General features: G+C 32.8%; 3 protein-coding genes across 6 annotated transcripts; 2 read left to right on the top strand and 1 right to left on the bottom strand.

Moving 5' to 3' along the window:
• On the top strand, nt 1–6,391 carry LOC120348705 (tRNA-specific adenosine deaminase 1-like). The gene is made up of 3 exons (XM_039436196.1): nt 1–949; nt 2,838–3,073; nt 4,489–6,391. The coding sequence occupies exons 1-3, from the start codon at nt 152–154 to the stop codon at nt 4,760–4,762; spliced, it is 1,308 nt and encodes a 435-aa protein (XP_039292130.1). The 5' UTR covers nt 1–151; the 3' UTR covers nt 4,763–6,391.
• On the bottom strand, nt 5,909–24,949 carry LOC111048534 (zinc finger protein 574). Of its 4 annotated transcripts, none has more exons than XM_039436194.1 (6): nt 24,467–24,949; nt 18,736–18,952; nt 12,741–12,917; nt 10,488–11,671; nt 9,018–9,168; nt 6,495–6,711 (listed from the first exon to the last, which is right to left on the bottom strand). In XM_039436194.1, exons 2-6 carry the CDS (start codon nt 18,945–18,947, stop codon nt 6,525–6,527), a joined length of 1,911 nt encoding a protein of 636 aa, XP_039292128.1. In that variant the 5' UTR covers nt 18,948–18,952; nt 24,467–24,949; the 3' UTR covers nt 6,495–6,524. The 4 variants fall into 4 exon arrangements, with proteins under 4 accessions (XP_022190134.2, XP_039292128.1, XP_039292129.1 ...); XM_039436195.1 differs by lacking the exon at nt 24,467–24,949 and adding an exon at nt 20,644–21,033 and having other exon boundaries at nt 10,488–10,699; XM_039436193.1 differs by lacking the exon at nt 24,467–24,949 and adding an exon at nt 20,644–21,032.
• On the top strand, nt 21,891–23,311 carry LOC111048535 (sodium/bile acid cotransporter 7-B). Its single transcript, XM_022334444.2, has one exon. The coding sequence runs from the start codon at nt 22,043–22,045 to the stop codon at nt 23,066–23,068; it is 1,026 nt and encodes a 341-aa protein (XP_022190136.2). The 5' UTR covers nt 21,891–22,042; the 3' UTR covers nt 23,069–23,311.
• Nucleotides 24,950–25,942: the final 993 nt, after the last annotated feature.

The following is a 25,942-nucleotide window of genomic DNA, read 5'->3' on the forward strand; positions in this document are numbered from 1 at the left end:
TTTATATTTTTTCTAGGTGCTAGCCAGGAGATGCCTTTTGCGTTATTTTTATCATCAACTGCATAAAGTTAGAAAAGGTGTAGCATCAAAATTATTCAAACAACATGAAACCAGTAAACATAAATTTGAATTAAAAAATTTCAAACTCCATATGTTTACTAGTCATGTCCCATGTGGCGATGCTTCAATTTTACTGAAAGAAAATGGCTCTTCACTTCATAATTTTAAATCTCCAGATAAAATTTGTGAAGATGTCAATAAATCGGAAGATGAAGCAAATAAAATTGGAGCTAAGCAGGAGAGCTTAGATTGTGCTTCAGTTTCTAGTGATGACTACAAAAAATCTAATTTGAAAAGAAGAAATACTGATAGAGACGTTATTGAACAAAACCTTTACAACTTGAATGAATCAGTTCCATATTTAGAGAATACTGATCACAATAATTTAGGAGTTCTTGATAGTAAATGTAGCAACGAATACAGAACATATCACGCTATTGATGGAAATATTGATAATGAATTGTCAAGAAACGGAAAATTTAAGGGTAAATCGTCAATCAATCAATCTTCAGTTAAAGAAAAACTTGATTTGTTGGTCTCAACGGACTTTTCTCATAATTTCCCAATTAAAAAACAAAAATTAGAAGATGATTACAACATTTCCAACCAAGTGAGCTCAAGTGAGACCTGTGATAACAATACACAAGTTTCCAGTTTTGTTGAAACGTTTGGTTTCTGCAAAGATAGTGACAGTGTGGGCAATATAGTGGCTGATATTCATAGAACAGGTGCCAAGTGCCTTTCCAATAGTGGATTGCAAGATGCCAAGGATCCGGGAACTGGATACCATGTGGTTGGAGTGGTTAGGACCAAACCTGGCCGGGGAGATCCAACTCTGTCTGTGTCTTGCAGTGATAAGATTGCTCGCTGGGTTGCTCTTGGTGTACAGGTGATAATATTCACAATTTTTTCTACTAGATTTTGTGTTGTTTTCTGATATAAGGAACTTTCATTAATGTTGACTATTTCTTCAAAATAGGCTATTTTTAGTATAGGTAGTAAAAATACAAATTAGAAATCTAAGCACCCTTTAAAAATTGTTTAATCGCGACATGTTTCGGCTAGATATAATGCAATTATCAAACTTGAAAATGAATGGCATACTGAATGGTTATGTATAATGGTTACTGAATGGCATTATCAATGGTACATGGTACTTGGATTTTTAATTTTTATCTATATTTAAGAGTAGCCTTAAAGAAAAAAGACTTCTTATATTTGTTTTAATTTATAATTATTAACAAAATATATCAGGTGGTATACAACTATGATAGATTACATTCAAAAATGGCAGTTTTCATTTAATTTGTTTCTTTTTTATAAAATTGCCAATGTAGATTAAGAAAACCCCCCAAACTCAAATTTTGTTTTTGAAATAGTTGCATGACAAATCAGCCTACTGGTAGTTAGCTGTTTTTAATGTAGAATCCTTTTATCTTTCTCAGCTTATTAATCTGTGAATAATGTTGTTGTTATTATTATCATATCTTATTCAATAATGCAGTTATTAAGAATGTATCTATTAGGTTGATTCCATTTAGGTTTCATTGGAGTTATTGGTATAATTAATCACAGCTGAGTTTCCTCAATGTAAATTCTTTAATATTTATAGGCTCTAAACTATGCATGTTTATACTTACAATTACTTTTAATTTTTACTTTCCTTGCCCTATTACCATAGGTAAAGAAAGTATTGCTTTCCGAAAAAAATTAAGGTACCCCAATTTCTAAATTTCTATACGTTTCAAGGCCCCCTGAGTCCAAAAAAGTGGTTTTTGGGTATTGGTATGTATGTGTGTGTGTGTGCGTGTGTGTGTGTATGTGCGTCAGTGTACACGATATATCATCTTCCAATTAACGGAATGACTTGAAATTTGGAACTTAAGGTCCTTACAATATATGGATCCGACACAAACAATTTCGATTTAATGCAATTCAAGATGGCGGATAAAATGGTGAAAATGTTGTCAAGAACAGGGTTTTTGGCGATTTTCTCGAAAACAGCTCCAACGATTTTGATCAAATTTAAACCTAAAATAGTCATTGATAAGCTCCATCAACTGCCACAAGTCCAATATCTGTAAAAATTTCAGGAGCTCCGCCCCATCTATGCAAAGTTTTATTTTAGATTCCCAATTATCAGGCTTTATTACAATTTAAACAAAAAACACCAAGTGTAAAAGATTGAATCTCTACAATTAATGTTTTGTAACATTTTCACCTAAAATACAAAATAAGCTCGAAATCCGAGAAAATGTTATTATTTCAATTGCAAACTGTTGGCAACTGTTGACTATAAAATCATTCACTATGAAGAGATAGCAAACTTCGTGTGTCTCCAGCGTTATTGTCCTGTCACCAGCTGGCTTGGATCTTTGAATAGTAGACTTGAGATGCGCGGGGACACTAGCGTCAGGTGATAAATTTTCATAACGGCAAGGAAAGTTGTGTGAGTGCGCCACACCAGATTTTTCAATATTTTATGAGTTTACTAGAACTTCGTTATAACACTATTTAAATTCAAAACACTAATTTTAAAATTTGTCACATTTTTCCCAGTAATAAAATTTTATTTAAATGTAAATTTGAAATTAGCATTATTCTTAATTATTTGTTCAATTTTTAACAAGTTCTTGAAAATAACGTTTTTGACAATTGCTTTTTTTCTATTTTATCATCCTCTTATAATTTTAAAAATGTTCTTACTGAAATCTCTAATATCAACTCGATTTTGTTTTTCTGTATCACTTACTGATAATTCAATAATTTTCTTGCAGGGAGCTCTACTATGTTCTCTATTGGACAAGCCAATTTATATGAGTTCAATAACAGTTGGAGGTGGTGGACCCTATTCGGCAGAATCAATGCAAAGAGCTCTGGTTCTGCGTTCGGGAACTGAACAAACACCGTTGCTATTGAGATCGAATCTTGTTTTCGACTCATCCAGGTACATTATGAACAAAGACTGCAAGCCGTGTGCCTCTGCCATCATGTGGACAAATGTTCCTGAAAGGTACGTTGGGTCTTTGTTGATTTTATCTATTTTTATAAATACAAATTACATTTGGTGCCGGTTGCACAAAAGCAGGTTAAATTTTAATCGTGATTAATTCCACGAGAACCAATCAGAGATGCCGTCTTATCAAAAAGGCCTCTGATTGGTTCTTGTGAAATTAATCACAGATGATTTTTTTTATAATTTGACTGTAATCTTACGCTTTGGTTAATGTACAGTTCAATTCTAGCTTAAATTAATACATTACAGTTTGACATTAAAGGGGTATTCACTCCTTCACAGTCTAAGTGAGCAATGCCCATGCACTGTTTCTTTCAGTATCGCTCTTACTACATTTAAACGAGATCTGTAGGCTTCTTCCTTTTCAGTCTTCTCACTGTATTAGAGTTGTCAATGAGGTGTAGAGCTTGGATGTTCTGATGATTATGTAGAGTCTCTTTATGGTTTCTTGTAGCCTTTGTGATCATGACATCGACTTCTTCTATCTGCAGGTCCCTGTGGAGTACCGAGTTTCTGACAAAGTAAACAGTTTAAATTCAACCGGCTTTTGTGCAACCAGGCCTTAGAGCTATATACAGTTCTTCAAAATTATTGTCGAAGTGACAGTTTTGGGCTGAGTCTGTTGACTATTTCTCAATCACTGATTTGTGTATTGTTCAATGTAAATGAATGAATAAATATATCACAATGGTTCGAGAAAAGTAGTAATGAAGAACTTTTTTAGTCCAATAATAGCGGATTTTTTCAATGAATCAAAAATTTTCTTAATAAAAAATTGGCTGTCTTTTTCACTAGAGAATTGAGCACAATGTAAGCAGATAGACTGTAAATATTATACCCGCTGTGCTTTCTCAAGGATGGATATTTTATAGCCAATAGAAAGTGAATTGACACTCTATTAAGCATTCAACTTATGGAATATGATCATTTTTTCATTCTTCTCATATAGTATTTTCATAGCTTGAAACCATAGCCAGGTATTCACAATTATTAGATTTGATCATCATTTAAATACTATGTGTGAATGAATGAATAAATTCTTCATTGAAATTTCAAAACATACTAACATACATCATACACTAGTTTAAATTTCAAGCGTTCGATGTTGAATATTATTTATTTGTTCGAATGTTATCGATTACAGTCAATGTTCACATAAATAAAAACAATTCAACTCAAACTCAAGCATTTATTTCACAAATAATACATAAAATTATAAAAATAGTACTATGCATTTTAATATTAAACTAGTCATCATGTAAACAAAAACAAACCACCTTTATTGGGCAACTAAAATAGCATTGTAATGTATAGTAGCCTAATATCATGGAGAACTCACTTTCAATATATCTCACACTAATCGAGATGTATGCTTCTAATTATATTATATTATTTGTTATGTTTACTTTCAGATCATGTGAAGTATCAGCTAGAGGCTACCGTTTAGGTGCTACAAAAACAGCAGGAGCTTTGGAAAAAGCCACCAGAGTTTGCCGACGCAACCTGTACAAGCATTTTATCCAGATCACTGGAGAACGTTTCGTGAAATCAACTTATGCAGAATCTAAACAGTCATCAACTGCTTATTCAGAACTGTGGTCCAAAGTTAAAACTTGCATGGGTTCATGGACAGAGAAAGATCCCAAACTTGTGGAATTTACAATTGACAGTAAGGAATTGAGCTGAAAATTACAATCGCGTATTCGCAGGTAAAACACATAATTCATATCGATATCTATAATAAGTGAGAAGTGAGATAGAACTTCGATATTCCTTCTTCTAAGGAAAAAGTGATAATTGAAAAAGAGTCCCTCCTAATGTGCCTTATGCTGTGTCCATCAATCTTATGATTGGGATAATGTTCTTTAAATAGATGTCAACTGATCACCTTCAGCTTATATTCAAAATATTAAATTATAGAAATAATCTGTTTTGATAGTATGCTGATTAACTTAAGTCTAATGAATTATAATAGCTGAAAACAACGATTTATGAAACTCACATTATTTATTGCAAAATAAAATCTGTATGAATTAAGATAAGAACTGTTTTAAGTGTTTTTTCATTGATGAAAAACTATTAAAGCATTTATTTAGATTTTGTAAATACTTCTACAAATGAGAACATAAGAACTGGTTTAAAGTGAAAAACTATTAAAGCATTTATTTAGATTTTTTTAATACTCCTACAAATAAGAACATAAGAACTGTATTAAAGTGGTTTCTTCATTAATTAAAAACTATTAAAGCATTTATTTAGATTTTGTAAATATTCCTACACAAGAGCATTGTCATTCAAGTGAATTAATTAATGAAACTTTACTGTAAGTTAAAACTGAAACTTGTTAGTTCAATCATTGTTATTTAGCTTCTACTTTTTATAAAAAAAAAACTTTTTCACACCGTCAAAATTGTTTTTATTATTCCCTTTATTTTATGAGATAAATCCTCTTTGTTTCGTTACTTTCAAAACCATGTGGATACTATTATTATATGCTGCAGGCTATTGTCGTGACAGTTAGCTTTTATACAAAACTTCACCTCATGAAATATTCTACTAGAATTAAATTCATTAACTTATATTAATATTAATCACTTATAACTTAGTAGCCACACCAATAAGCTATTCTTCCACCAAACTTCGTTTATACTTGAACATATTTATTTTGTTTCTATTCACTGTAATAACCATAATATCTATCGAAGTAATGACCATAACTATTGTAATGGAGTGTGAGTACTTGACACTGTCTTGACAATACAAACATTTATAACATCATACACGGTACAAAGAGGTTTTAAGTACCTAGAAAGAACATTTATAAACAACTCTAAAATCTATTTATTTCAAGTGCACTTCTCGTACAATTGCATAGTGTATTATTCAATTACTTTTTCTCCACCTCATATTAATAACCTAACGTTCATTGAGTTTCTTCAAATGCTTAATCAGAGTTTAAAAATATAAAAGCAGGCTATTGTATTGGACTTAATATCATTTGAGTATTCAACATAATGGTACCTCTAAAATAATGTTTTCTTATAAAACAGTCAAGCCTTTCTAGTTAATCTGAAATCAGTACTTGGAATTCAAACTTTGAAATCTTTCATTTCACTCCTTAAAAATCTAAGAATTAATCAGAATTGTAAGAACTATAGAATATTGGTACAGTACGTATTATCAGTACAATCGGTGTAGAATAGTACAATCTTTAGAAATAGTACAATCGGTATAGTACAGTACAATCTTTAGAAACAGTACAGTAGTACAGATTTTCATTACAACTTGATCTCAAACAGGTAGCTAAAGGCTATACAAAAATAACTTTTACAAATGCAGGCTTAAAAACTAATTTATCAGAAATTCTATTAATACAGTACTACTCAATAGTCAGAAATTATGTCCAATCTGGATATGTGTAGGTGATAAAAACGGTGTAGTGGAGGAGTCACTTTCGGAAAAGGCTCATATTGATGGGCTGTAGTTGAGATCGAACGTTTAGCTTGTACTTAGCACATGCGTCTGCGCGATGCCTCTCCATGTAACGCCGCTGGGAGAAGGCTTTACCACATTCTGAACATTTCCATTCCCAGGTGTGATGGTTGCGAGTGCGTTGGTGTGCTCTCAAGTTAGATCTGCAAAACAAATACAGTTTACTGTAGGAAATATACAATAATTTTCCAATAAAATGTAATAAATAGTAAACTTGAATAATAATGGAAAGCTGTTCACTCTTAGGTCGCGCTGATAAATTATCACTGAGAGGTGTTGAATAGCTATCACTGAGAGAAGTTTACGCTTATCATATTATAAAATTGATACTGAAGCTACAGCTACTAGCTCTCTGTCTGATAGTATCTTGTTATTTTTCAATTCATCTTCATATTCGTGGTTAAGTGGTAGAGTGGGCATTACTGTCCAAATTTCGCCACGTCAACAAATAAAAAAGCCATTCTATTCTATATTCAAGAGTGTTACTCCAGGCAAAAGTTAAAGTTGAATGGTTAAAGTCGAATCCGCTAAATATCATTTTCAGATATGAGTTTAAAAATCACTTCCTTTTGGTTTAGAACCAACCTAAAGATGTAGATCCACTCATCTCTCATCATTATCACAATCCTTCCCACACCTAGGCCTTGAGTTTATGTGGGTATCACTCTCAGTAAAACATAATTAATTCTGCTATTATTCTTCACAATATTTTAAAATAATAATTCACCAATCATAAAATAAAATTCACACGGGATAGATTAGACTAATGCTATTTTAGTTTGATCATTTAAATTTCTGTCTGTGAAAATTCGAGTTACTATTCGCAACCATTTCATTTTCTATTTGTGAGGTTTCGAGTTACAATTCATAACCATCAATGAATTTTGAAACTTCCATTGACGTCGGTTGGCTGTTATGTTTTTTTATAAAATGAATTAATTTCCAGAGTATGGTTTTAGGAATATAAACGTAATAAGGTAAATGTTTATTATGTTTTTCATTGATTTATAATAGCATTAACCACCGCGAACATCATTGGTCGAGTCATATAAGGCGTTATCATTCTCTGCATGAACTGATCGGTCTGCACGAACTGCAGGAGCAGTCGTGGGTTTGAAACCCGCCAAGCGCATGAATCTAGCTATCATCTCATGTCATCGCCCTCGTACAAGTTAATACATATTTTGACATCATGCAGCATAAAATTTTATTAGTTTTTGAACATTATTATTCGACGAATATTAAAAATAATTTCATTGAATTTAATAAAAATATCAAATCATTTTCTTATAAAATTTTCATTGTTCTTGAACTGTTCGTTTACCATTTTCATAACTTATTAATCACATCTAAGTTTCCTCAATTCAATCGCTACCTATTATTCACATCTGTATCCAACTATGCCTTCTCTGATTGGGTTTCAGCGATTCAGCTTCTGCATCCAATATAACTAGCGAATGGTGTTGATTCTGAAGCGGGTCATTCACTATCCGATTTTTTGTTCAACCCGATTCGACGTCTGACCGTGAATGGTGTTGTGGGCGGGACGAATGTTGCCGGACGAGTTGGACAAGTCGGGTAAACAGTTCACCCCCGACTTATCCAACATCGCAAGGTCAGCCGCCTCGTCAGATTTGATTTGCAACTTGAGTGAAGATGTTGGACTAAATCGTGGACAACCAGTCAGAGCGTAAGTATTGAAAGATACGACTCTACCGATCCAACTTCGTTGGACAAGAAATCGGATAGAGAATGACTCGCTTAAGTGACGTAATAAGTTTCTCATAAAATATGTTGAAAATGTGTTGTTTTATCTTTAGTGTAGCGCTTTCGTGCCTAAAAGTAGTTATGTGTTACCAAAGTTTGGTTTTTGTGAGTTTTTCAAACTTTTTAGTTATAATCAATAAATAACTGATAGCATTGGTTGAATGAGACACATTGATGTTAACAATAATTCTGATAGTAAGATACAATTTCAGGCTGGAACTGTATATTTCATATACGTTCACCTTGCCATAGACTCTGCCTTCTTGACTCTGAACAAACCAGATTTCCAAACGAAATTGAATCACATAGAATTATCTTATCTTATTCTACGAACAGAAGCAAACAAAACGTGATCTTTAAATCACTTTAATTGGATGTAGATCGGAAAATTCTACATGAATTTGAACCATTTCTGGTGAAAAATCAATTTGCAAAATATTATGTAGCTCAAGACTGGGGTCAGAGTTCTTCAGTTTACACCACTATGAGATATGATAAAACTGTAGTGGAATTGATATTTATGTTTCAGTTTGAGAATTCAGGGTCAAACTTTTTTTGACTCTGAACACACCAGATTTCCAAACGAAATTGAATTACATCGAATTATGAGAACAAGTATCTTTTTGTAAAATCTTTATTGAGTAAACAATATGAAATGAATGTGAACTGTCAAGTACCTTACCTATCCGAAAACGCCTTATTGCACACAGGACAATGGAAGGGGCGTTCGCCAGTGTGTAGCCGCGTATGACCTTTCAGCACCCACAGGCGGTCGAAACTCTTACTGCAATAGGGGCAAGTGAATTCCTTGCCTTGCTCCTGCTTAACTACACCTGTAACCCATCATATAATTTCTTAGATAGATTTCTTCATTTTCACACTACATTAAATCAATCATAAGTTATCGAAACGAAGTTGAGACAAAAAGAGCCCCGTCTTCCACTTGACCCAAAAAGCTTGCTCAGTTAGTTGATAACAAACAAAAAAGTTATTCCGTTCAATGTATTATATATATATTTATCACGCATGTATAAAATGAATTTTATTTCACATTTATTTTTGATAAATTCTATTGTTATGCGTATGGTAAATCAATCAAAAATCTTCATTTTCTAAATAAGGCCCGGTTGCATAGAAACGTGTTGAATTTTAATCGTAATTAAATGTCACGAGAACCAATCAGAGAAGTCTTCTATTTGAAAAAGCCTCCTCTGATTGGTTCTAGTGGCATTTAATCTCGATTAAAATACAACAGCCTTTTGTGCAACCGGGCAAAGGTCTTTTGACATTGGTCAAAATTGTCAGATTCAAGATTGTTCAGCCAAAGTATGGCATTGCCTTGAATCTTTGAAGCCCTCCAAGAAAGCTATTAACGGACATCATTATCATGCATATCTATTAATTCCATTATTATTCATTGTAAAATAAACTAGTATTCTAGTCAAAGAATACTGCACTTGAGATTGTTTGTAACAGTTATATTGGTTTGGTTAACTCTGCTTCTATATATTTCACTCATTTTTGTTACCGTATCTGTTTATTGTAATAATAAATTACATTTTCGTTTTGTTTTAATAGTTTCACTGGTATATTTTCTTTTTTAAGGTATTTTTGAATCTGATTGTTAAGATCAAATCAAGTTCGTTCAAAACTCACTACATAAATATTGCATAAAACGTCAATTGTACAGTACTTTAATGTAAATTGTTAAAAGCCTATAAATTTTCTTTTTAATAAACTGACTTGTTTGATTTCTTAATAAAATAGTGATAAATTTTGGTCTGTTGCAAATCAAGTCATAATGTTCAAAAAAGTATGTTTTCGAGTGGAACCATGAAATTATGATTTTTTTTTATTTCATTATACATTTTATTGGGCAGTGTTAGAACTTGCTAGTTCTCTACCACTTAACCTGAAACTATATAGAAGTGGGAATACAAAACAAGAATCCATTCATAATTTAATTATTTGTTAAAAAAATTAAACTGATCAACCAAATCATTTAACATTTTATTTTTTCAAGATCTAATATACGCTAAATAGAGAAAGTAAGCATCAGGAAGGAGCTGATAATTTGCAAGATTATTGTGTTTTTAATCAAGTAAGTATTTGAAAACATTCATTAATTTTAACATATTGTTTAATTATTCACCTTCGTTTTTTTCTTCATCGTCTTCCTTTTTCACCCAGTCGATTTCTTGGTAGCGTAATGGCAGGTTGCAAACCTCTTCTTTCTCCGTGCATAAGTCGATTATAGGCATCTCCACTTGTTGGAGCCTGCCTGGCTTCACGTCAGAGAGCTTGTAGAATTTGGTAGGTGTTGAAGACCCGGGCACTCTTGACTTCGACAAATCCCATTTGTTGCTAAAATTATTCAATCTTCCATTACTCATCGATGGTTTACTAATGATATTAGAAACTGGTTTTCGATTCAATATTGTAGCGTTGGCCAATGATACAGGTTTCTTGAAAATGTTGTCTGAAGAACTCGTAATTTTCACTGCACTCTGAATGGGATAGTTGACTGTTACATCTGACAGATTGAAATATGTTTTCGGTGATGCTTCACTATCATTTGTGCCTGCTGTATGTGGAATACTTCCATTATATGCACTGCTAGTAGGCCTACTGTACAAGTAATCATATCGCACCGTATTTGTGTACCTGTGAGAATCATTTCCATTCCGGTATGACATCGGCGCAGACGTGACAGTCTGTGGTAGACTGCTGTGGGTCATTTTCTCAATGACATTACTTCTTTGAAAAGAGGCCATTCCGGTAGTGCAACTGATACAATTACAACAATTCTCACTCACATTATTTTGAATGTCAATTTCACTGGAGGTATTTCCAGTAGGATCACTTTTACACAAACTATAGCAACCTAGGTTTGTTGAGCTATAACTTGGCGTGTAATATTGTCCATCATTAGCAAAGCATCCCATGCAATAACAGAGGCAACCGGGGGTTGTACATGGACTTAATCCTGTGGGGATAGTATTCTGTGGAAGCACAGGTTCTCTGCATATTTGGGTGTTTGAAAAATTTAGAACGCCATTTTCATGCACCGGTACTTTCTTCAAGTCAACTTGATACTGTCCATTGCTAGTCAATTGTTCAGTATATGAATTGATGACTGTCGGAGTGTTGATTGGTGGTTTTTGAATGGGAGGGTTTGGTGTGGTTTTAACCGGCGATAAGTCTAGCTTCGATTGATTAGTTTGGCGTTGAATTGGGTTATCTTGCTTTTGAGGGCCACTTCGCGGCGGCCTTGTAATCTTCACGGTTTTCGGATCAGTTACAACCTCTTTTTTACTTTCAACTTTTGGTTTTGACCTATAAAATAAGATTTTAGATTAGAAAATTGAAAATTTTGCAGGATATGAAGTAAAATTTAATTAATTTTACTTTTGAGGTGAGGACCTTCATATTTGTGATAGAAAATTTTTTTCTCTGTCATGTAACCCATGTCAGAGGTATTTATAAATGTGAAAAACATTCACAATATGAAAAAGTCTATTGATTATTTTCCTTAAACTATCATGTAGCATTCCACTATGGAGTCTATGAAAGGTAACTCTTCAAAATAAAATTAATTAAAACTCAAAAATGAGAAAAGTTATGCTTTTCGTACGATAATGTTCAAAACATGTCTATTTAGAAAACAAGCTATGTTTAGAATCAGTGTACAATTACGGTATGGTAATAAAATGGTAAGAGTTGTGTATGTGATGTAGTAGGCCTATCTTCGAAAATAATTTGCATCTCTGCTAACATTTAATTAATTCGAAATTATGTTTGAATAAAATCTGTCAATCATCTCATGACATTAAATGTTCAATGTATTGTATAAGAATACAATATATTCATGAACTACATGTTTTTGTGCGGTATATGCTTTTTTATGTGTGTACACACTCAGAACGGTCTTAAGAGAACCCTTCCTAGTTTATTTTTTTAGACAGGATATGTTTCGAGTATAACGTCATTATCAAGTCCCATTCTTGACTACCGGTATAGATTGAATGAATTATTATAGAAATCGGACGAATTTAAAATTATAACATAGTTTTTCCAATGATGACCAATGGATTTTTTAGATTGCGAACATAATAAATTCATATTTATCTAATTACATATATCATATAGTTAGGAGCAGCGCACCGCCGCAACAATTTTGAATTTCATTTACAGGATTCATGAATTTAATGGCATAGATTCACAAATACTGTTCGAAATATTACTATTTACTATTCGATATAATATTTAATATTCTTAATTTTTTTGTACTCTTACTACGTATAAATAAACTATTGTAATAAATGTTGTTATGGAAGCAATTTTAGGGAGACATCCTTTATTCTTCCATATTTTCATAAATAAATAATCAATGGCTAATACTCACGGGCGTCGAACTCTTCGTTTAGTTGCAGTGATGACAGGTTTCCTGGCTCGCAGACAGTATTCAGAAAATACAACCGGCGACGCATTTATCCGCGGACGAATTCGTTTGCGCTTTTCAGGCTCTGGCTCCTCAGGCTCAGAATCACTGCTCATAGGAGGCGATTCGCAATCTGCATAGCTGAAAAATTAAAGTTTGAGTGTCAAAAATACTGTCCTTAACAAATAAAGAAGAGAATTATGGAACTTTTGTAATAAAAGAACAAACAGTTTTTGTAAAGATTCAGTTCACATTTTTTTACGAAATAAAAATATTGAAGATAAGATTTTTCATCACTGAGAAATGATTATTTCACTCTACAAAAAATATATATTTCAGGCTTCTTTTATACGGTATTAGTAACTTTGATTGTATGAATGTATTACTAAGTGCCGTTTGCACAGTATCAGTTTAAACTGATACTGCATCCCGACACATATTCATAATAAATTATATAGTGGGGGCAAAATTTTCTTAGATCAGCAAATGATCAACCAATTGTATAAATACCTTGTAGCTTATATGCTTTTTGTGATCATGTCTATATTTTGAATAAACTCGTCTGGTCGTGTTGTACCCTCGACCAGAGAAATTATTATTAAACTCAAGTCCATTTTAAACATGATTAAATCTATATCAAGTCATGTTCGTAATAATTATGTGATTCATTTTGATTTAAAGCCGCCAGATGATTATATCCAGTTTAAGATTTGACTGTGGAAACGGCCCTATGGTGCCGTTTTACTTTTAACTTAGTCCATTTCAAACTGGATTAAATTTATATCAAGTCTCGTTCGTTATAAGGTGGTTCATTTTGAGTTTAAGTCACCAGCTGATTAAATTCAGTTCAAGCTTCTACTGCTAGAAAATAGCAATAAAATTTGACAATTCTTTGAGAAGCATAGTTTTTATTGATATCCACATGAGCTTTTATATAGCCTGAGCGTGAGGGGTGATGAGAAGTGCGTGGGTAATTTTATGAGATAATCAAACGTCTTTGCCTACAGCGGGATTCGAACCCACGACCAGGTAGACTTGCAGATTGAAGGTAGCAACTTACCAACGTTAATAGACAGAAAATCTGTCTACTAACTTTGGAAATTCACAACTCAATTTGCAAGTCAATATTTTTCCACTTGCAAAGACAGCTGTCTCTTAATAAAGTTAAATGTTAAAATATTTCTTTCAAGCTGCTTCTTAGAAGTTTTAAGATTGGCTGGGACATTTCAAGCAAGGCTGCTGGTAACTACAGAGTATGTTTATAGCAACCATGAAAGAGAAAAATAAAAAAAATCAATATTTTGAAGTAAACATCTTAGTTGAGTACCGTATTGATAAGTTTGTGATTTTCAGTGCTTTACTTATCATTTAGAACTGTTTAAAACCACTGTAGGCCCATCACCTAATTCAAGATATGGAGCCTGGGAGACACGTACCGTACCGTAATAGTACCTCGCATACCACAGAAAATAATAAGGGTGAAGCCCACATGAGCTCATAGGCTTGTACGTGGTAAATGCTAGCAATAGGGAAACAACATAACACACACATTATTTTTTATAAATTAATAAAAATAAAAAACCGTATAACTTCCATCATTGCGGTATGCTATACAAAACATAAATAATGATGAAAAAATATAAATCATCTATCATAAATCTGCTATTTCAAAGTTTGTAAAACTTAAAAAAAAAAAATCAATATTTTGAAGTAAACATCCTAGTTGAGTATTAATAAGTTTGTGATTTTCAGTGCTTTACTTATAATTCAGAACTGTTTTTGTTTTGTGCTTATGAATATTTATTAAGAATAATATAGAAGTTTAAAACTACTGTAGGTCTATCACCTAATTCAAGATATGGAGCCTGGGAGACACGTAGGTACCGTAATAGTACCTCTCATACCACAGAAAATAATAAGGGTGAAGCCCACATGAGCTCATAGGCTTGTACGTGGTAAATGCTAGCAATAGGGAAACAACATAACACACACATTATTTTTTATAAATTGATAAAAATAAAAACCGTATAATTTCCATCATTGCGGTATGCTATACAAAACATAAATAATGATAAAAATTATAAATCATCTATCATAAATCTGCTATTTCAAAGTTTGTAAAACTTAACTTACCCTTTGAATTGAGGCTCTAACTCTGGAATTAAACCAAGTTCATATCGTATGGTAATAGGTAGACCATGTACCTCACTCCAATCATTTCCTGTAACCTTCCATGTTTTCTTTACAATTGGCTTCTTTTTTGGTGGCTGTCTTTTATTTGCTGATTTAGCGTCTTCCTTAGAAACCGATCTAGCTTCTTTTTTTACCAAATCAACCTTCCCCATTTCAGCTGCAAATGAATGACATATTTAAATAAAAATCATTAGCTATTCAAATTGTGTTTAAAACCGTAGCACATGAGCTGTACCGTAAGTAAAGAACGTCTACTTCAAATATAGCCTAATGTAAGTTGTTGTAGTGGGAAGAGTTTGTCACATTTTATATTCCATACTGCAGTCATCTAAGTCGTAGTAGTATGAGTCATCCAAAAAAAAGAGATTGATTAATTGATACTTTATTTATGTAGATTACAATATATACTGGCTTATACACTTATATACAATAGCTTACAATACAGCAAAATTATAGATGAATTTACATAATATAGACTAAGAAAATAATTATTGAACTGTATATGATATGAAAAAGCAATTTGTAATATAATAACTTCTATAGATAATTATACTGTTATGCATCTACATAAATTAGCGGAGCTTTGGACATATCAATGTTCATTCTTCGGAAAGAATATTAACCCTCCGGTAGGCGCGCGGGGTACAGTTGTACCCCAGACAGTTTTGTTTACTCAGTAACTCCCCACCCTGCCGCTAGGATTAGTTGAGCGCTAGAGTACCTTCAAACCAGTAGAGATGGGAAGTTCGGATCACTTTACTGATTCGGGTCAGTCGTTCACGTTCACTGCCGCGACCCGTTCAAAAAGACCCGTTCAATTGAACGGTTAATTTTCTTAGCTTTCCTATAAAAACAAAAAAAAAAAAAAAAAAAAAAGGTTCACCACAGTTGATGTGTAAAGACAGTAAAAATAGGGTTTACCCCAGTTGATGAACGGTCAAATGAACGGGTTTTTTGAATAAATGTGATCCGGATCACTCGTTCACCTTAATGACCCGTTCAATTCGAACGGGTCATGACCGAACGACACATCTCTACAAACCAGTTCTCCAGCTACAAGATCAGTGTGTCTCCAAACGTCACGGAGTATTGATTGTCTTGATATTCTAGTTTGAATTGCTCTGGGGTACAGGTGAACCCCGCGCGCCTATTTGTGTTCCGTTATGGCAAAACGCATACGATTGTGTGATGATGCACTTATTCATGAACTTTTTCAAGAAGAGTCATCAGATGAGGATGATTTCGTGGAAAATGATAGTGATGATGGCGAAGAAGATATTGTGGAGGAGAGATCCACGATTCCGATGCAGAAGAAGCAGTTCAACAGCCTGATGAGGAGAGTTTGGACATTGATGAAGACGACGGTGACGATGTTCCTCTTGCAAATGTGTACTTGGTGAGAGATAAGGATAGGAATGTTATGAAATGGGCGAAAAGTCCCCCACTACCAAGAAATGTGCGCACCAGGGCAGAAAACATAATTGTAAGACTTCCTGGAACTAAAGGAGAGGCTAGGGAAAAATTTTCTGAAATTGAATGTTTCAATTTGTTCATGGATGATAAATTGATCCGACTTATAGTGACTTCAACGAACATCTATATTAACTTGATCAGGGAGAAATTTCAAAGGGATAGAGACAAGAATGACTGATGATGTAGAAATCCGTGCTTTTCTTGGAATTCTGTTTATTTCTGGGGCATTAGGAAGTAGCAGGAAGAAAACCAAGTTCATTTGGGATAACAGTAAAGGGTCAGGAGTTGAATGCTGCTATCTTGCCATGAGTGAAAAAAGATTTCATTTTCTTATGCGTTGTCTGCGGTTTGATGACTACAGAGATCGTCAGCAACGGAGGGAAATCGACAGGTTAGCCCCAATAAGAGAGCTGTTTGAACTAATCATTCAAAATTTTCAAACTTTTTTCACACCAAGCGAATTTTGTACAGTTGATGAACAATTGATTGCGTTTCGAGGAAAATGCCCATTTCGTATGTATATGCCAAAAAAACCTGCCAGATATGGTATAAAAGTGTATGCCCTTGTGTGTGCAAAAACAATGTACACCGTAAACTTGGAAATTTATGCTGGGACTCAGCCCAATGGTCCATACAAAACATCAAACTCTTCCGAGGACGTGACAATGAGAATGGTGGAACCAATCTCAAGTACTAATAGAAATGTGACCATCGACAACTGGTTTACATCGGTATCATTGGCTGAGAAATTATTGAAAGAGAAGAAACTGACGGTTGTTGGCACTATAAAATCCAGACGTGTTGGTGTCCCTCATGAATTGCGGCCTTGTAGAGATCGACAAATTAATTCTTCTCTGTTTGCATTCCATAAGAAGAAGACGCTTGTTTCATACTGTCCTAAACCCAACAAAGCTGTGATACTCTTATCAACAATGCATGACGACGATAAAATTGACGACGAGACTGGACCAAAACAAAAACCAGAAATTATTACATTTTACAATAAAACCAAAATTGGTGTGGATGTTGTTGATCAAATGTGTGCGAAGTACAATGTTGCAAGGAACACTAGGAGATGGCCTATGGTGATATTTTTTGATCTCATGAACATTCTTCAATAAATGCACTTTGTGTGTACAAGTTCAATCAACGGACAGCAAAAAAATTGTCAAGAACTGAGTTCATTCAAAAGGTTGCCTGGGAACTCATCAAGCCACAAATTGAAAATAAGCTCGAAATTCGAGAAAATAAGATTATCCAATTGCAAACTGTTTGCAACTGTTGATTCTATTAAATGATTCACTATGAAGAGATAGCAGACCTCGTATGTCTCCAGCGTTATTGTCCTGTCACCAGCTGGCTCAGATCTTTGTTTATAAGTAGACTTGAGATGCGCGTGAGCACTAGCGTCAGGTGATCAATTTTCATAACGGCAAGGAAAGTTGTTTGAGTGTGCCACACCAGATTTTTATTGATAAACACCTGAGCTTTTATATAGCTTGAGCGTGCGGGGTGATGAGAAGTGCGTGGGTAATTTTATGAGATAATCAAACGTCTTTGTCTACAGCGGGACTCGAACCCACGACCAGGTAGCACTAGCAGATTGAAGGTAGCAACTTACCAACGTTAATAGACAGAAAATCTGTCTACTAACTTTGGCAATTCACAACTCAATTTCCAAGTCAATATTTTTCCACTTGCAAAGACAGCAGTCTCTTAATAAAGTTAAATTTTAAAATATTTCTTTCAAGCTGCTTCTTAGAAGTTTTAAGATTGGCTGGGACATTTGAAGCAAGGCTGCAGGTAACTACAGAGTATGTTTATAGCAACCATGAAAGAGAAAAATAAAAAAATCAATATTTTGAAGTAAACATCCTAGTTGAGTATTAATAAGTTTGTGATTTTCAGTGCTTTACTTATAATTCAGAACTGTTTTTTGTTTTGTGCTTATGAATATTTATTAAGAATAATATAGAAGTTTAAAACTACTGTAGGCCCATCACCTAATTCAAGATATGGAGCCTGGGAGACACGTACCGTACCGTAATAGTACCTCTCATACCACAGAAAATAATAAGGGTGAAGCCCACATCAGGTCATAGGCTTGTACGTGGTAAATGCTAGCAATAGGGAACAACATAACACACACATTATTTTTTTATAAATTGATAAAAATAAAAAACCGTATAATTTCCATCATTGCGGTATGCTATACAAAACATAAATAATGATAAAAAATTATAAATCATCTATCATAAATCTGCTATTTCAAAGTTTGTAAAACTCAACTTACCCTTTGAATTGAGGCTCTAACTCTGGAATTAAACCAAGTTCATATCGTATAGTAATAGGTAGACCATGTACCTCACTCCAATCATTTCCTGTAACCTTCCATGTTTTCTTTACAATTGGCTTCTTTTTTGGTGGCTGTCTTTTATTTGCTGATTTAGCGTCTTCCTTAGAAACCGATCTAGCTTCTTTTTTCACCAAATCAACCTTTCCCATTTCATCTGCAAATAAATAACATTTGAATAAAAGTTCATTAGCTATTCAAAGAGTTTTTGAAACCCTACCACATGAGCTGTACCGTAAGTAAAGAACGACGTCTACTTTAAATATAAATTAAGCTGTTGTAGTGGGTAAGAGTTTGTTACATTCTATATTTCATACTGCAGTCAACTACGTCGTAGTAGTATGAGTTATCATACTAGTATGAGTCATAAAAAAAGAGATTGATTTATTTATGTAGATTACAATATATACTGGCTTATACACTTATATACAATAGCTTACAATACAGCAAAAATTATAGATGAATTTACATAATATAAACTAAGAAAATAATTATTGAACTGTATATGATATGAAAAAGCAATTTGTAATATAATAAGTATAGATAATTATATTGTTATGCATCTACATAAATTGGCGGAGATTTGGACATATCAATGTCCATTCTTCGGAAAGAATATTAAAAATATCCTCCCCACTAACTCAGACAAGTTGATATTCTTTGATTTCACAAATCTTAATATATCATTATCTTTTGTTAAGATTTTGTTAGATTCAATTTAACAAACCATAAAATAAATACAATACAAATTGTGCATATTTAAATAGAAATGCATTAGCAACTCGTCTTTTGAAGAGTCTTAGCACAAGAGCAGTAAGACAAGACCGTCTACATTGAATATAATTTATACTGCAGTGAGAAAAAAGGTTGTCACTATAGATATTTCATACAGTAGCAATCAACTACAAATATGAGTCATCAAACATTGACAGAAAGAGACAGACATAAGTTGATGTTTTTTGATTTCACAATTCTCATTATTTAATCATCTTATTTAAAGCTGCGTTTACACCAATGTTATTAACAAAATGTTAATAACTTAATCCTTATAGATTCCTTAATAATTCTTATAATCATTTATTTATATAATCCTTGTTGATAATCCTTATAGATTCTAATAGGCCTAGATACGGAACTTGACAAACACATTTTATAATCATCATGGTGTATGATAAGTTATATTCAATCTAGTAGAATCTATAAGGATTAAGTTATTTTGTTAATAACTTTAGTGTAAACGCGGCTTAAAGATTCAAGTTAAGATCAAATTAACAAACTAAAAATTAGACAATAATTTGTGCATGGTAGAATTTATGTGTTAATTATTTGAATAATAATGTTTATTAATGAAAACCATATAGCTTATCTATAACTTTTTATAATTGCAATAAACTGATAGGCCTGATTAAATATTATTTTGAAAAATATTAATTTCATCCAAAACTCCAGTTTTGTCAATAAATGCAATAAAATATGATTAGGCTAAGCTTATGAAGCTTAAAAATATTTATAGGGTAATGGCTAAATACTTTTTGTAAATCAAAAGCTTTCGTATACATAATCTGAAAACAGACATGGGGTGTATGATTTGTTAATGTATAGCCTACAGATTTGCATACAAATGTTATTGTCTTACAATTTAATTTTCGTAAATAGAAATGGAATACCGTAACTTACACTCCAACTTATTTGTATATTGTTTAGAATTAATAATAAGTTTATATTAATGTAGAGGAAATTATTAATTTGTAAGAAACTTGCAAACATTGGGTACTGTATTACTTTATAATATCATTTCAAACTTACTGTTTCCATTTCCAATTTTAGTAAAAAAATAAATAGTATTACCTGAATTGATATCTGCTCTTCCTGATTTTGCAAAACTGTATGGCATTTCAAATTCACTCCTTAGTAATATAGACTATTACTTATAAAGTCAATCTACACCTTCTTCCAGGGAAGATAAATAGACACTGACTCGTGTACGCAATGAATGCAATTGTTGAGGACAGAGAACGTTGATGACTAATCCTGTTATCTACTTTTGGAATGTATTACTCTGTCTAAACACTTTCAACAACAATCTTATCTCCCATCAATGAAAATATGTCTTATCTACTTATAATATGTCTTCCTTCCATTGACCAATGAAACTATAATACTTGACTAATTTGTCACCGATTTGATACAAGTAGGTACGTTATCGTAGCTGAATGTAATTTTCTCTGCACAGTGCTTACAGTACTCTCGGTAGAACAAGTTAAAATCAGCTGCGATTGCGCTTCAAGTATTCAAATCGCCATAATTAATTCATGAAATTGAAGAAGAAGAAGAAGAAAATTGCAAAATGTCAAGCCAAGAATCAAGTTTGATTTGTCTATTGAAATTAATATTAACTTGATTTCGTAACACAAACTTGGAAAATTTTGATGATTTTCAAAAAATTCAAGAAGGTTTGTCAAAGAAAATGCTTTTGTTATAGTTTGTATCTCACTTCCTTTTTTGTCAGAATTCCTGTCATTCATATTGAACCGCGAAAGTAGCTGTTGAGTACCAATCGTCACACTTTTAAAAGCTATGAACGCCTCCAAATCAGATACTTTCTTATTCACAGATTAAAAACTACTTCAAATTTTAAAATAATGTACTTTATATCAATTTTCTCAAAAAATATTCATTATAAAACTTATTTTTAGCCTTTTTTCTAATTTCATTTAGTGATCCAGCTCCAGCTGATCCTCCAGTCGTCTGCAGTCGAGTTGTCAACTTATCTTTTTGTTTTCGTGTAAACTGTAAACAAACTATTGCAAAATTTAAATTTATGTTTGAATTCCACGCTTTTAAAGTTAGTGACTCAGTTTCAATTACCGATATACGCTGGAAAAAGTGCTTTAATGTATAAAAATGGAACCGGTACAGTTGTCGTTGAGATGTGATCAGTGATTGAAATCTGTTTACCTTCTGTGAGGTTATGTTAGCCTACAGATCGTTTACTTCTTTAAAATTCACTTATATCTGTGAAATTAATGAATATACAAATCATTTTCATCTTTATCGATCGTGAAACTCTGCTACGGGTATTGCGATGATTTTTGAACTCTTACAAACATCTTATTGGAAAAACTTCAGCCAAACTACTTCTTACCTTTAGTACTATGAAATGTTGTTTATGGAGTGATTAAATCTGCTGCAAGTTTTTATTATCAACGTCGATTATAAATTAACCAACTGAATCATATTTTAAAAAATGGAGAAGTCACGATTCAAATTATTACTTAGGAAATATTGGTTTTTGTTGGGAATTCTGGGTGCAATCTTTTTGGCTGAACTAGTGCCTTCTTTGGGAGCTACAGGAGGACCTCTCAAGCCAGAATGGACAGTAAAATATGTTGCTGTGAGCCTAATATTTTTTCTCAGTGGTATGTCACTGAGTTTTTCTGAGATGAAAGCAACAACCAGTCGCATCAAAGTTCACTTTTATATTCAAGCATTTACATTTCTATTTATACCTCTACTCATAATGACTATAAACGTTTTTCTTAGAAATGTGTTTGCTATCAATGAGTGGATTCTAAAAGGATTAGCAACTGTTAGCTGTATGCCTCCACCAGTTTCTTCGGCGGTTATTTTAACCAGAGCTGTGGGAGGAAATGAAGCAGTGGCAGTTTTTAATTCGGTTATTGGCAGTTTGATCGGATTATTTTTCACTCCATTAGTACTTTTGCTGATGCTGGGGAAAACAGCGGTTGTATCGACATTGAGCTCAATTTATATCCTTTGTCAAACAGTCTTGTTGCCACTCCTGGTAGGACAGACACTGCGTTCAACAGGACTTCTCAAGTATGGAGTTCATCAGTTGCCGCTGTCTTCAATCGGTCAGATGGCGTTATTATTTATAATTTTCACAACATTCTGTGACGCATTCCGTACTCACGACATTCCTATGAACGCTGCCGATATTCTAATTACTGTGTTCCTTGTTGTGCTAATTCAAATGATCTTTTTATACATCAGTTTTGAACTATCCAACTATTTTAGCAACACTTTTGCACCCTCTGATGTAGTTGCAATCACATTCTGTTCCACTCACAAATCCCTCACACTTGGTATTCCTATTCTACGAATTCTCTTCTCAGGATATGCACACTTCTCTCAAATTACTCTGCCATTTCTTATCTACCATCCCACTCAAATAATATTAGGTGGTTTACTAGTACCATACTTGAAGAGATGGATAAATTCGACTCGAAGTAGATCAAAATTATTGCCATAGAATGAAGAGATTTTTTAAGCTGAGAATGGAAGAGAATTACTTCTCTCTTTCAACGAACCAACAGGACTCTAATCTATATTCAAGTTTACTCATTTTCCTATAAATTGCTCGAATTTTCATAACAATGCTTTTGTACAGATTTTATGTTACCAATCTGATTGTGATTTTGATATTTCCACGAAAGACATCAATTCAATTTTGTAATATTGTAAGATTTGTGAAATATAAAAACTATAGAAAACACCACGGTATTTTAACTTTTCATTCCTCTTCCGTATTTAAAGTTTATTTAATATAAACTTACATAGCAATTGTTTTTGATAGAACATACAATTGCCCAAATATAATAATATTTAATCAATGAATTCATTTCATATTATTTTCAATTGTATTTATGATGAAATATTATGGCTGTCCAAAAGGCTAAAAAAACTTTATACTGGTGATATTTATTGATTCATACAAAGTATTACTAGTTAGTCATTTATTAGTATAAATAAATACTTTTTCATAGTATTCAGATTTTTTACTACGAAGCTTTCAAAATAAAAATGGGTTTCTCATTAAAATTTGTTTTCTGAAAGTCGAGTGATTTTTGGTCATTTTTTGTAAATGGAATTACTTTTTTTTAAATTGATATTTTCAGGAAATTTTCGTTCTATTCAATCAACAATAGCATGGAGAATTTATCCTCAAAATCTTATGAATTTTCTATCTCTCACCGAATTTGAAATGATTTGTCGCAAAAACTTAAACTTCAAGCACTCATATCTCAAAAGGTAATGATCTGAAAAAATCCTGAGTAACCTTTTTCATTTTGATAGCTTGATAGTATAAAAATAGGAAAAATATCTTCATTGAAAATTTTTTTAATCTGTTGCACAGCCTTAATTTCCAAGATTTGGTGAATATTGAGTTCCTCAAAGGTTAAACGCGCTCATTCCATGTTTGAATAAGATAATGCATTCAAGGAAGGAATCAAATCAAATTAAACTGTTTATTCCTCAAAAACAAAAACACAATACATGTTATAGCAGCAATAAAACTCAAAATATACACAGAATTATAACATGACTATGAGCCTAAGGAGGCTATTTTGTATAAAATTCAATTGAATAATTAACACATAGCTGCAAGATATATATTTTTTATGTTGATTATCATTGAAAGTAGTCTCAGCTACCAACCATTAATTTGCATTTCACCATTAATCTTACACTATGGAAAATTATAAACTTCAGTTCATCCATTGATGACCCAATTAGTTCTGAGATTATAAGAGCAGTAAAAATTATATAGTCTAAATAATATCACAAATCGTTTTCAAACTAGTTTAAAAGTCTTCCTTCTTCTTCAGCCTCCTATGGTAAGATCTTCATTCTGTAATAGTTGGCTTACCTCAGGCAGGGTTCACATGATGATGGAGTTTCGATTCATGCCGCATGGCAAATCGACTTATCTCACTGGACACAAATTGAATACGTAGATCTCTATGCAGTTGCAAGATATTGATGCAACAATAAATTAGTCCTTGGATTCCATGAGTAAGTTTCGTTATACCACGGAGTAAAGAACACTTATTCCGTGTTTATACCGTTTTATAAGGTATAATGAAAAGAAACAATCAATAAAGCATAATATGCAATGATTAGATACCGTAATTGAAAGTAGAATTTCTTCAAGATATTGCACGTTTTGCACCTTAATGTGTGCGGTATCGATTTGCAACAAAATTATCGTTGCAAAATTAATAGTACTGTACTATTAATCGAACATTAATAGTACTGTACAATGAAAAAGGATATTGCTTCACTTTGTATGTTTATAATAGGTATATATTTTCTTGATAAAACTGCAAAATTCGGAAGAGAAGAATTTCTACTATTACAAGGTAGGTGAACATGAAATTATTATAATAACCTTTTACAATACAATTGGAAATTTACATGATTTTTCACTCCAATTTCAACCATCAAAGTTTCTTCTAAATCTTATTGGTTACCTACTGCACTCATCTTTATTTAAAAATCTGGTGTGGCGCACTCACACAACTTTCCTTGCCGTTATGATAATTGATCACCTGTCGTTAGTGTTCCCGCGCATCTCAAGTCTACTACTATTCAAAGATCTGAGCCAGCTGGTGACAGGACAATAACGCTGAAACACACGAGGTCTGCTATCTCTTCATAGTGAATGATTTGATAGAATCAACAGTTTGCAATTGAAATAATCACATTTTCTCGAATTTCGAGCTTTTTGTCAATTTTAGGTGAAAATGTTACTGAACATCAATTGTAGAGATTTTCATGCTCAATCTTTTCCACTTAATTTTTTTTGTTTAAATTGTATCTAAAGCCTGATAATTGGGAATCTAAAATTAAACTTTGCATAGATGGGGCGGAGCTCCTGAAATTTTTACAGATATGGGACTTATGGCAGTTGATAGAGCTTATCATGACTAATTTAGGTAAGAATTTGATCAAAATCGTTGGAGCCGTTTTTGAGAAAATCGCTGAAAACCCTGTCTTTGACAACATTTTAGCCGCCATCTTTAATTGAATTTGATCGAAATTGTTCGTGTCGGATCCTTATATTGTATGGACCTTAAGTTCCAAATTTCAAGTCATTCCGTTAATTGGGAGATGAGATATAGTGTACACATACACACACACACACACACACACATACAGACCAATACCCAAAAACCACTTTTTTGGACTCAGGGGAACTTGAAACGTATAGAAATTCACAAATTGGGGTACCTTAATTTTTTTTCGGAAAGCAATACTTTCCTTACCTATGGTAATAAGGCAAGGAAAGTAAAAATTTACATAATTGTTTATTTCATGGATTGAATCCAATAATTTTCTTCAC

This window comes from Nilaparvata lugens, chromosome 10 (genome assembly GCF_014356525.2).
Source record: "Nilaparvata lugens isolate BPH chromosome 10, ASM1435652v1, whole genome shotgun sequence".
In the NCBI taxonomy this organism is placed as follows: Eukaryota; Metazoa; Arthropoda; class Insecta; order Hemiptera; family Delphacidae; genus Nilaparvata; species Nilaparvata lugens.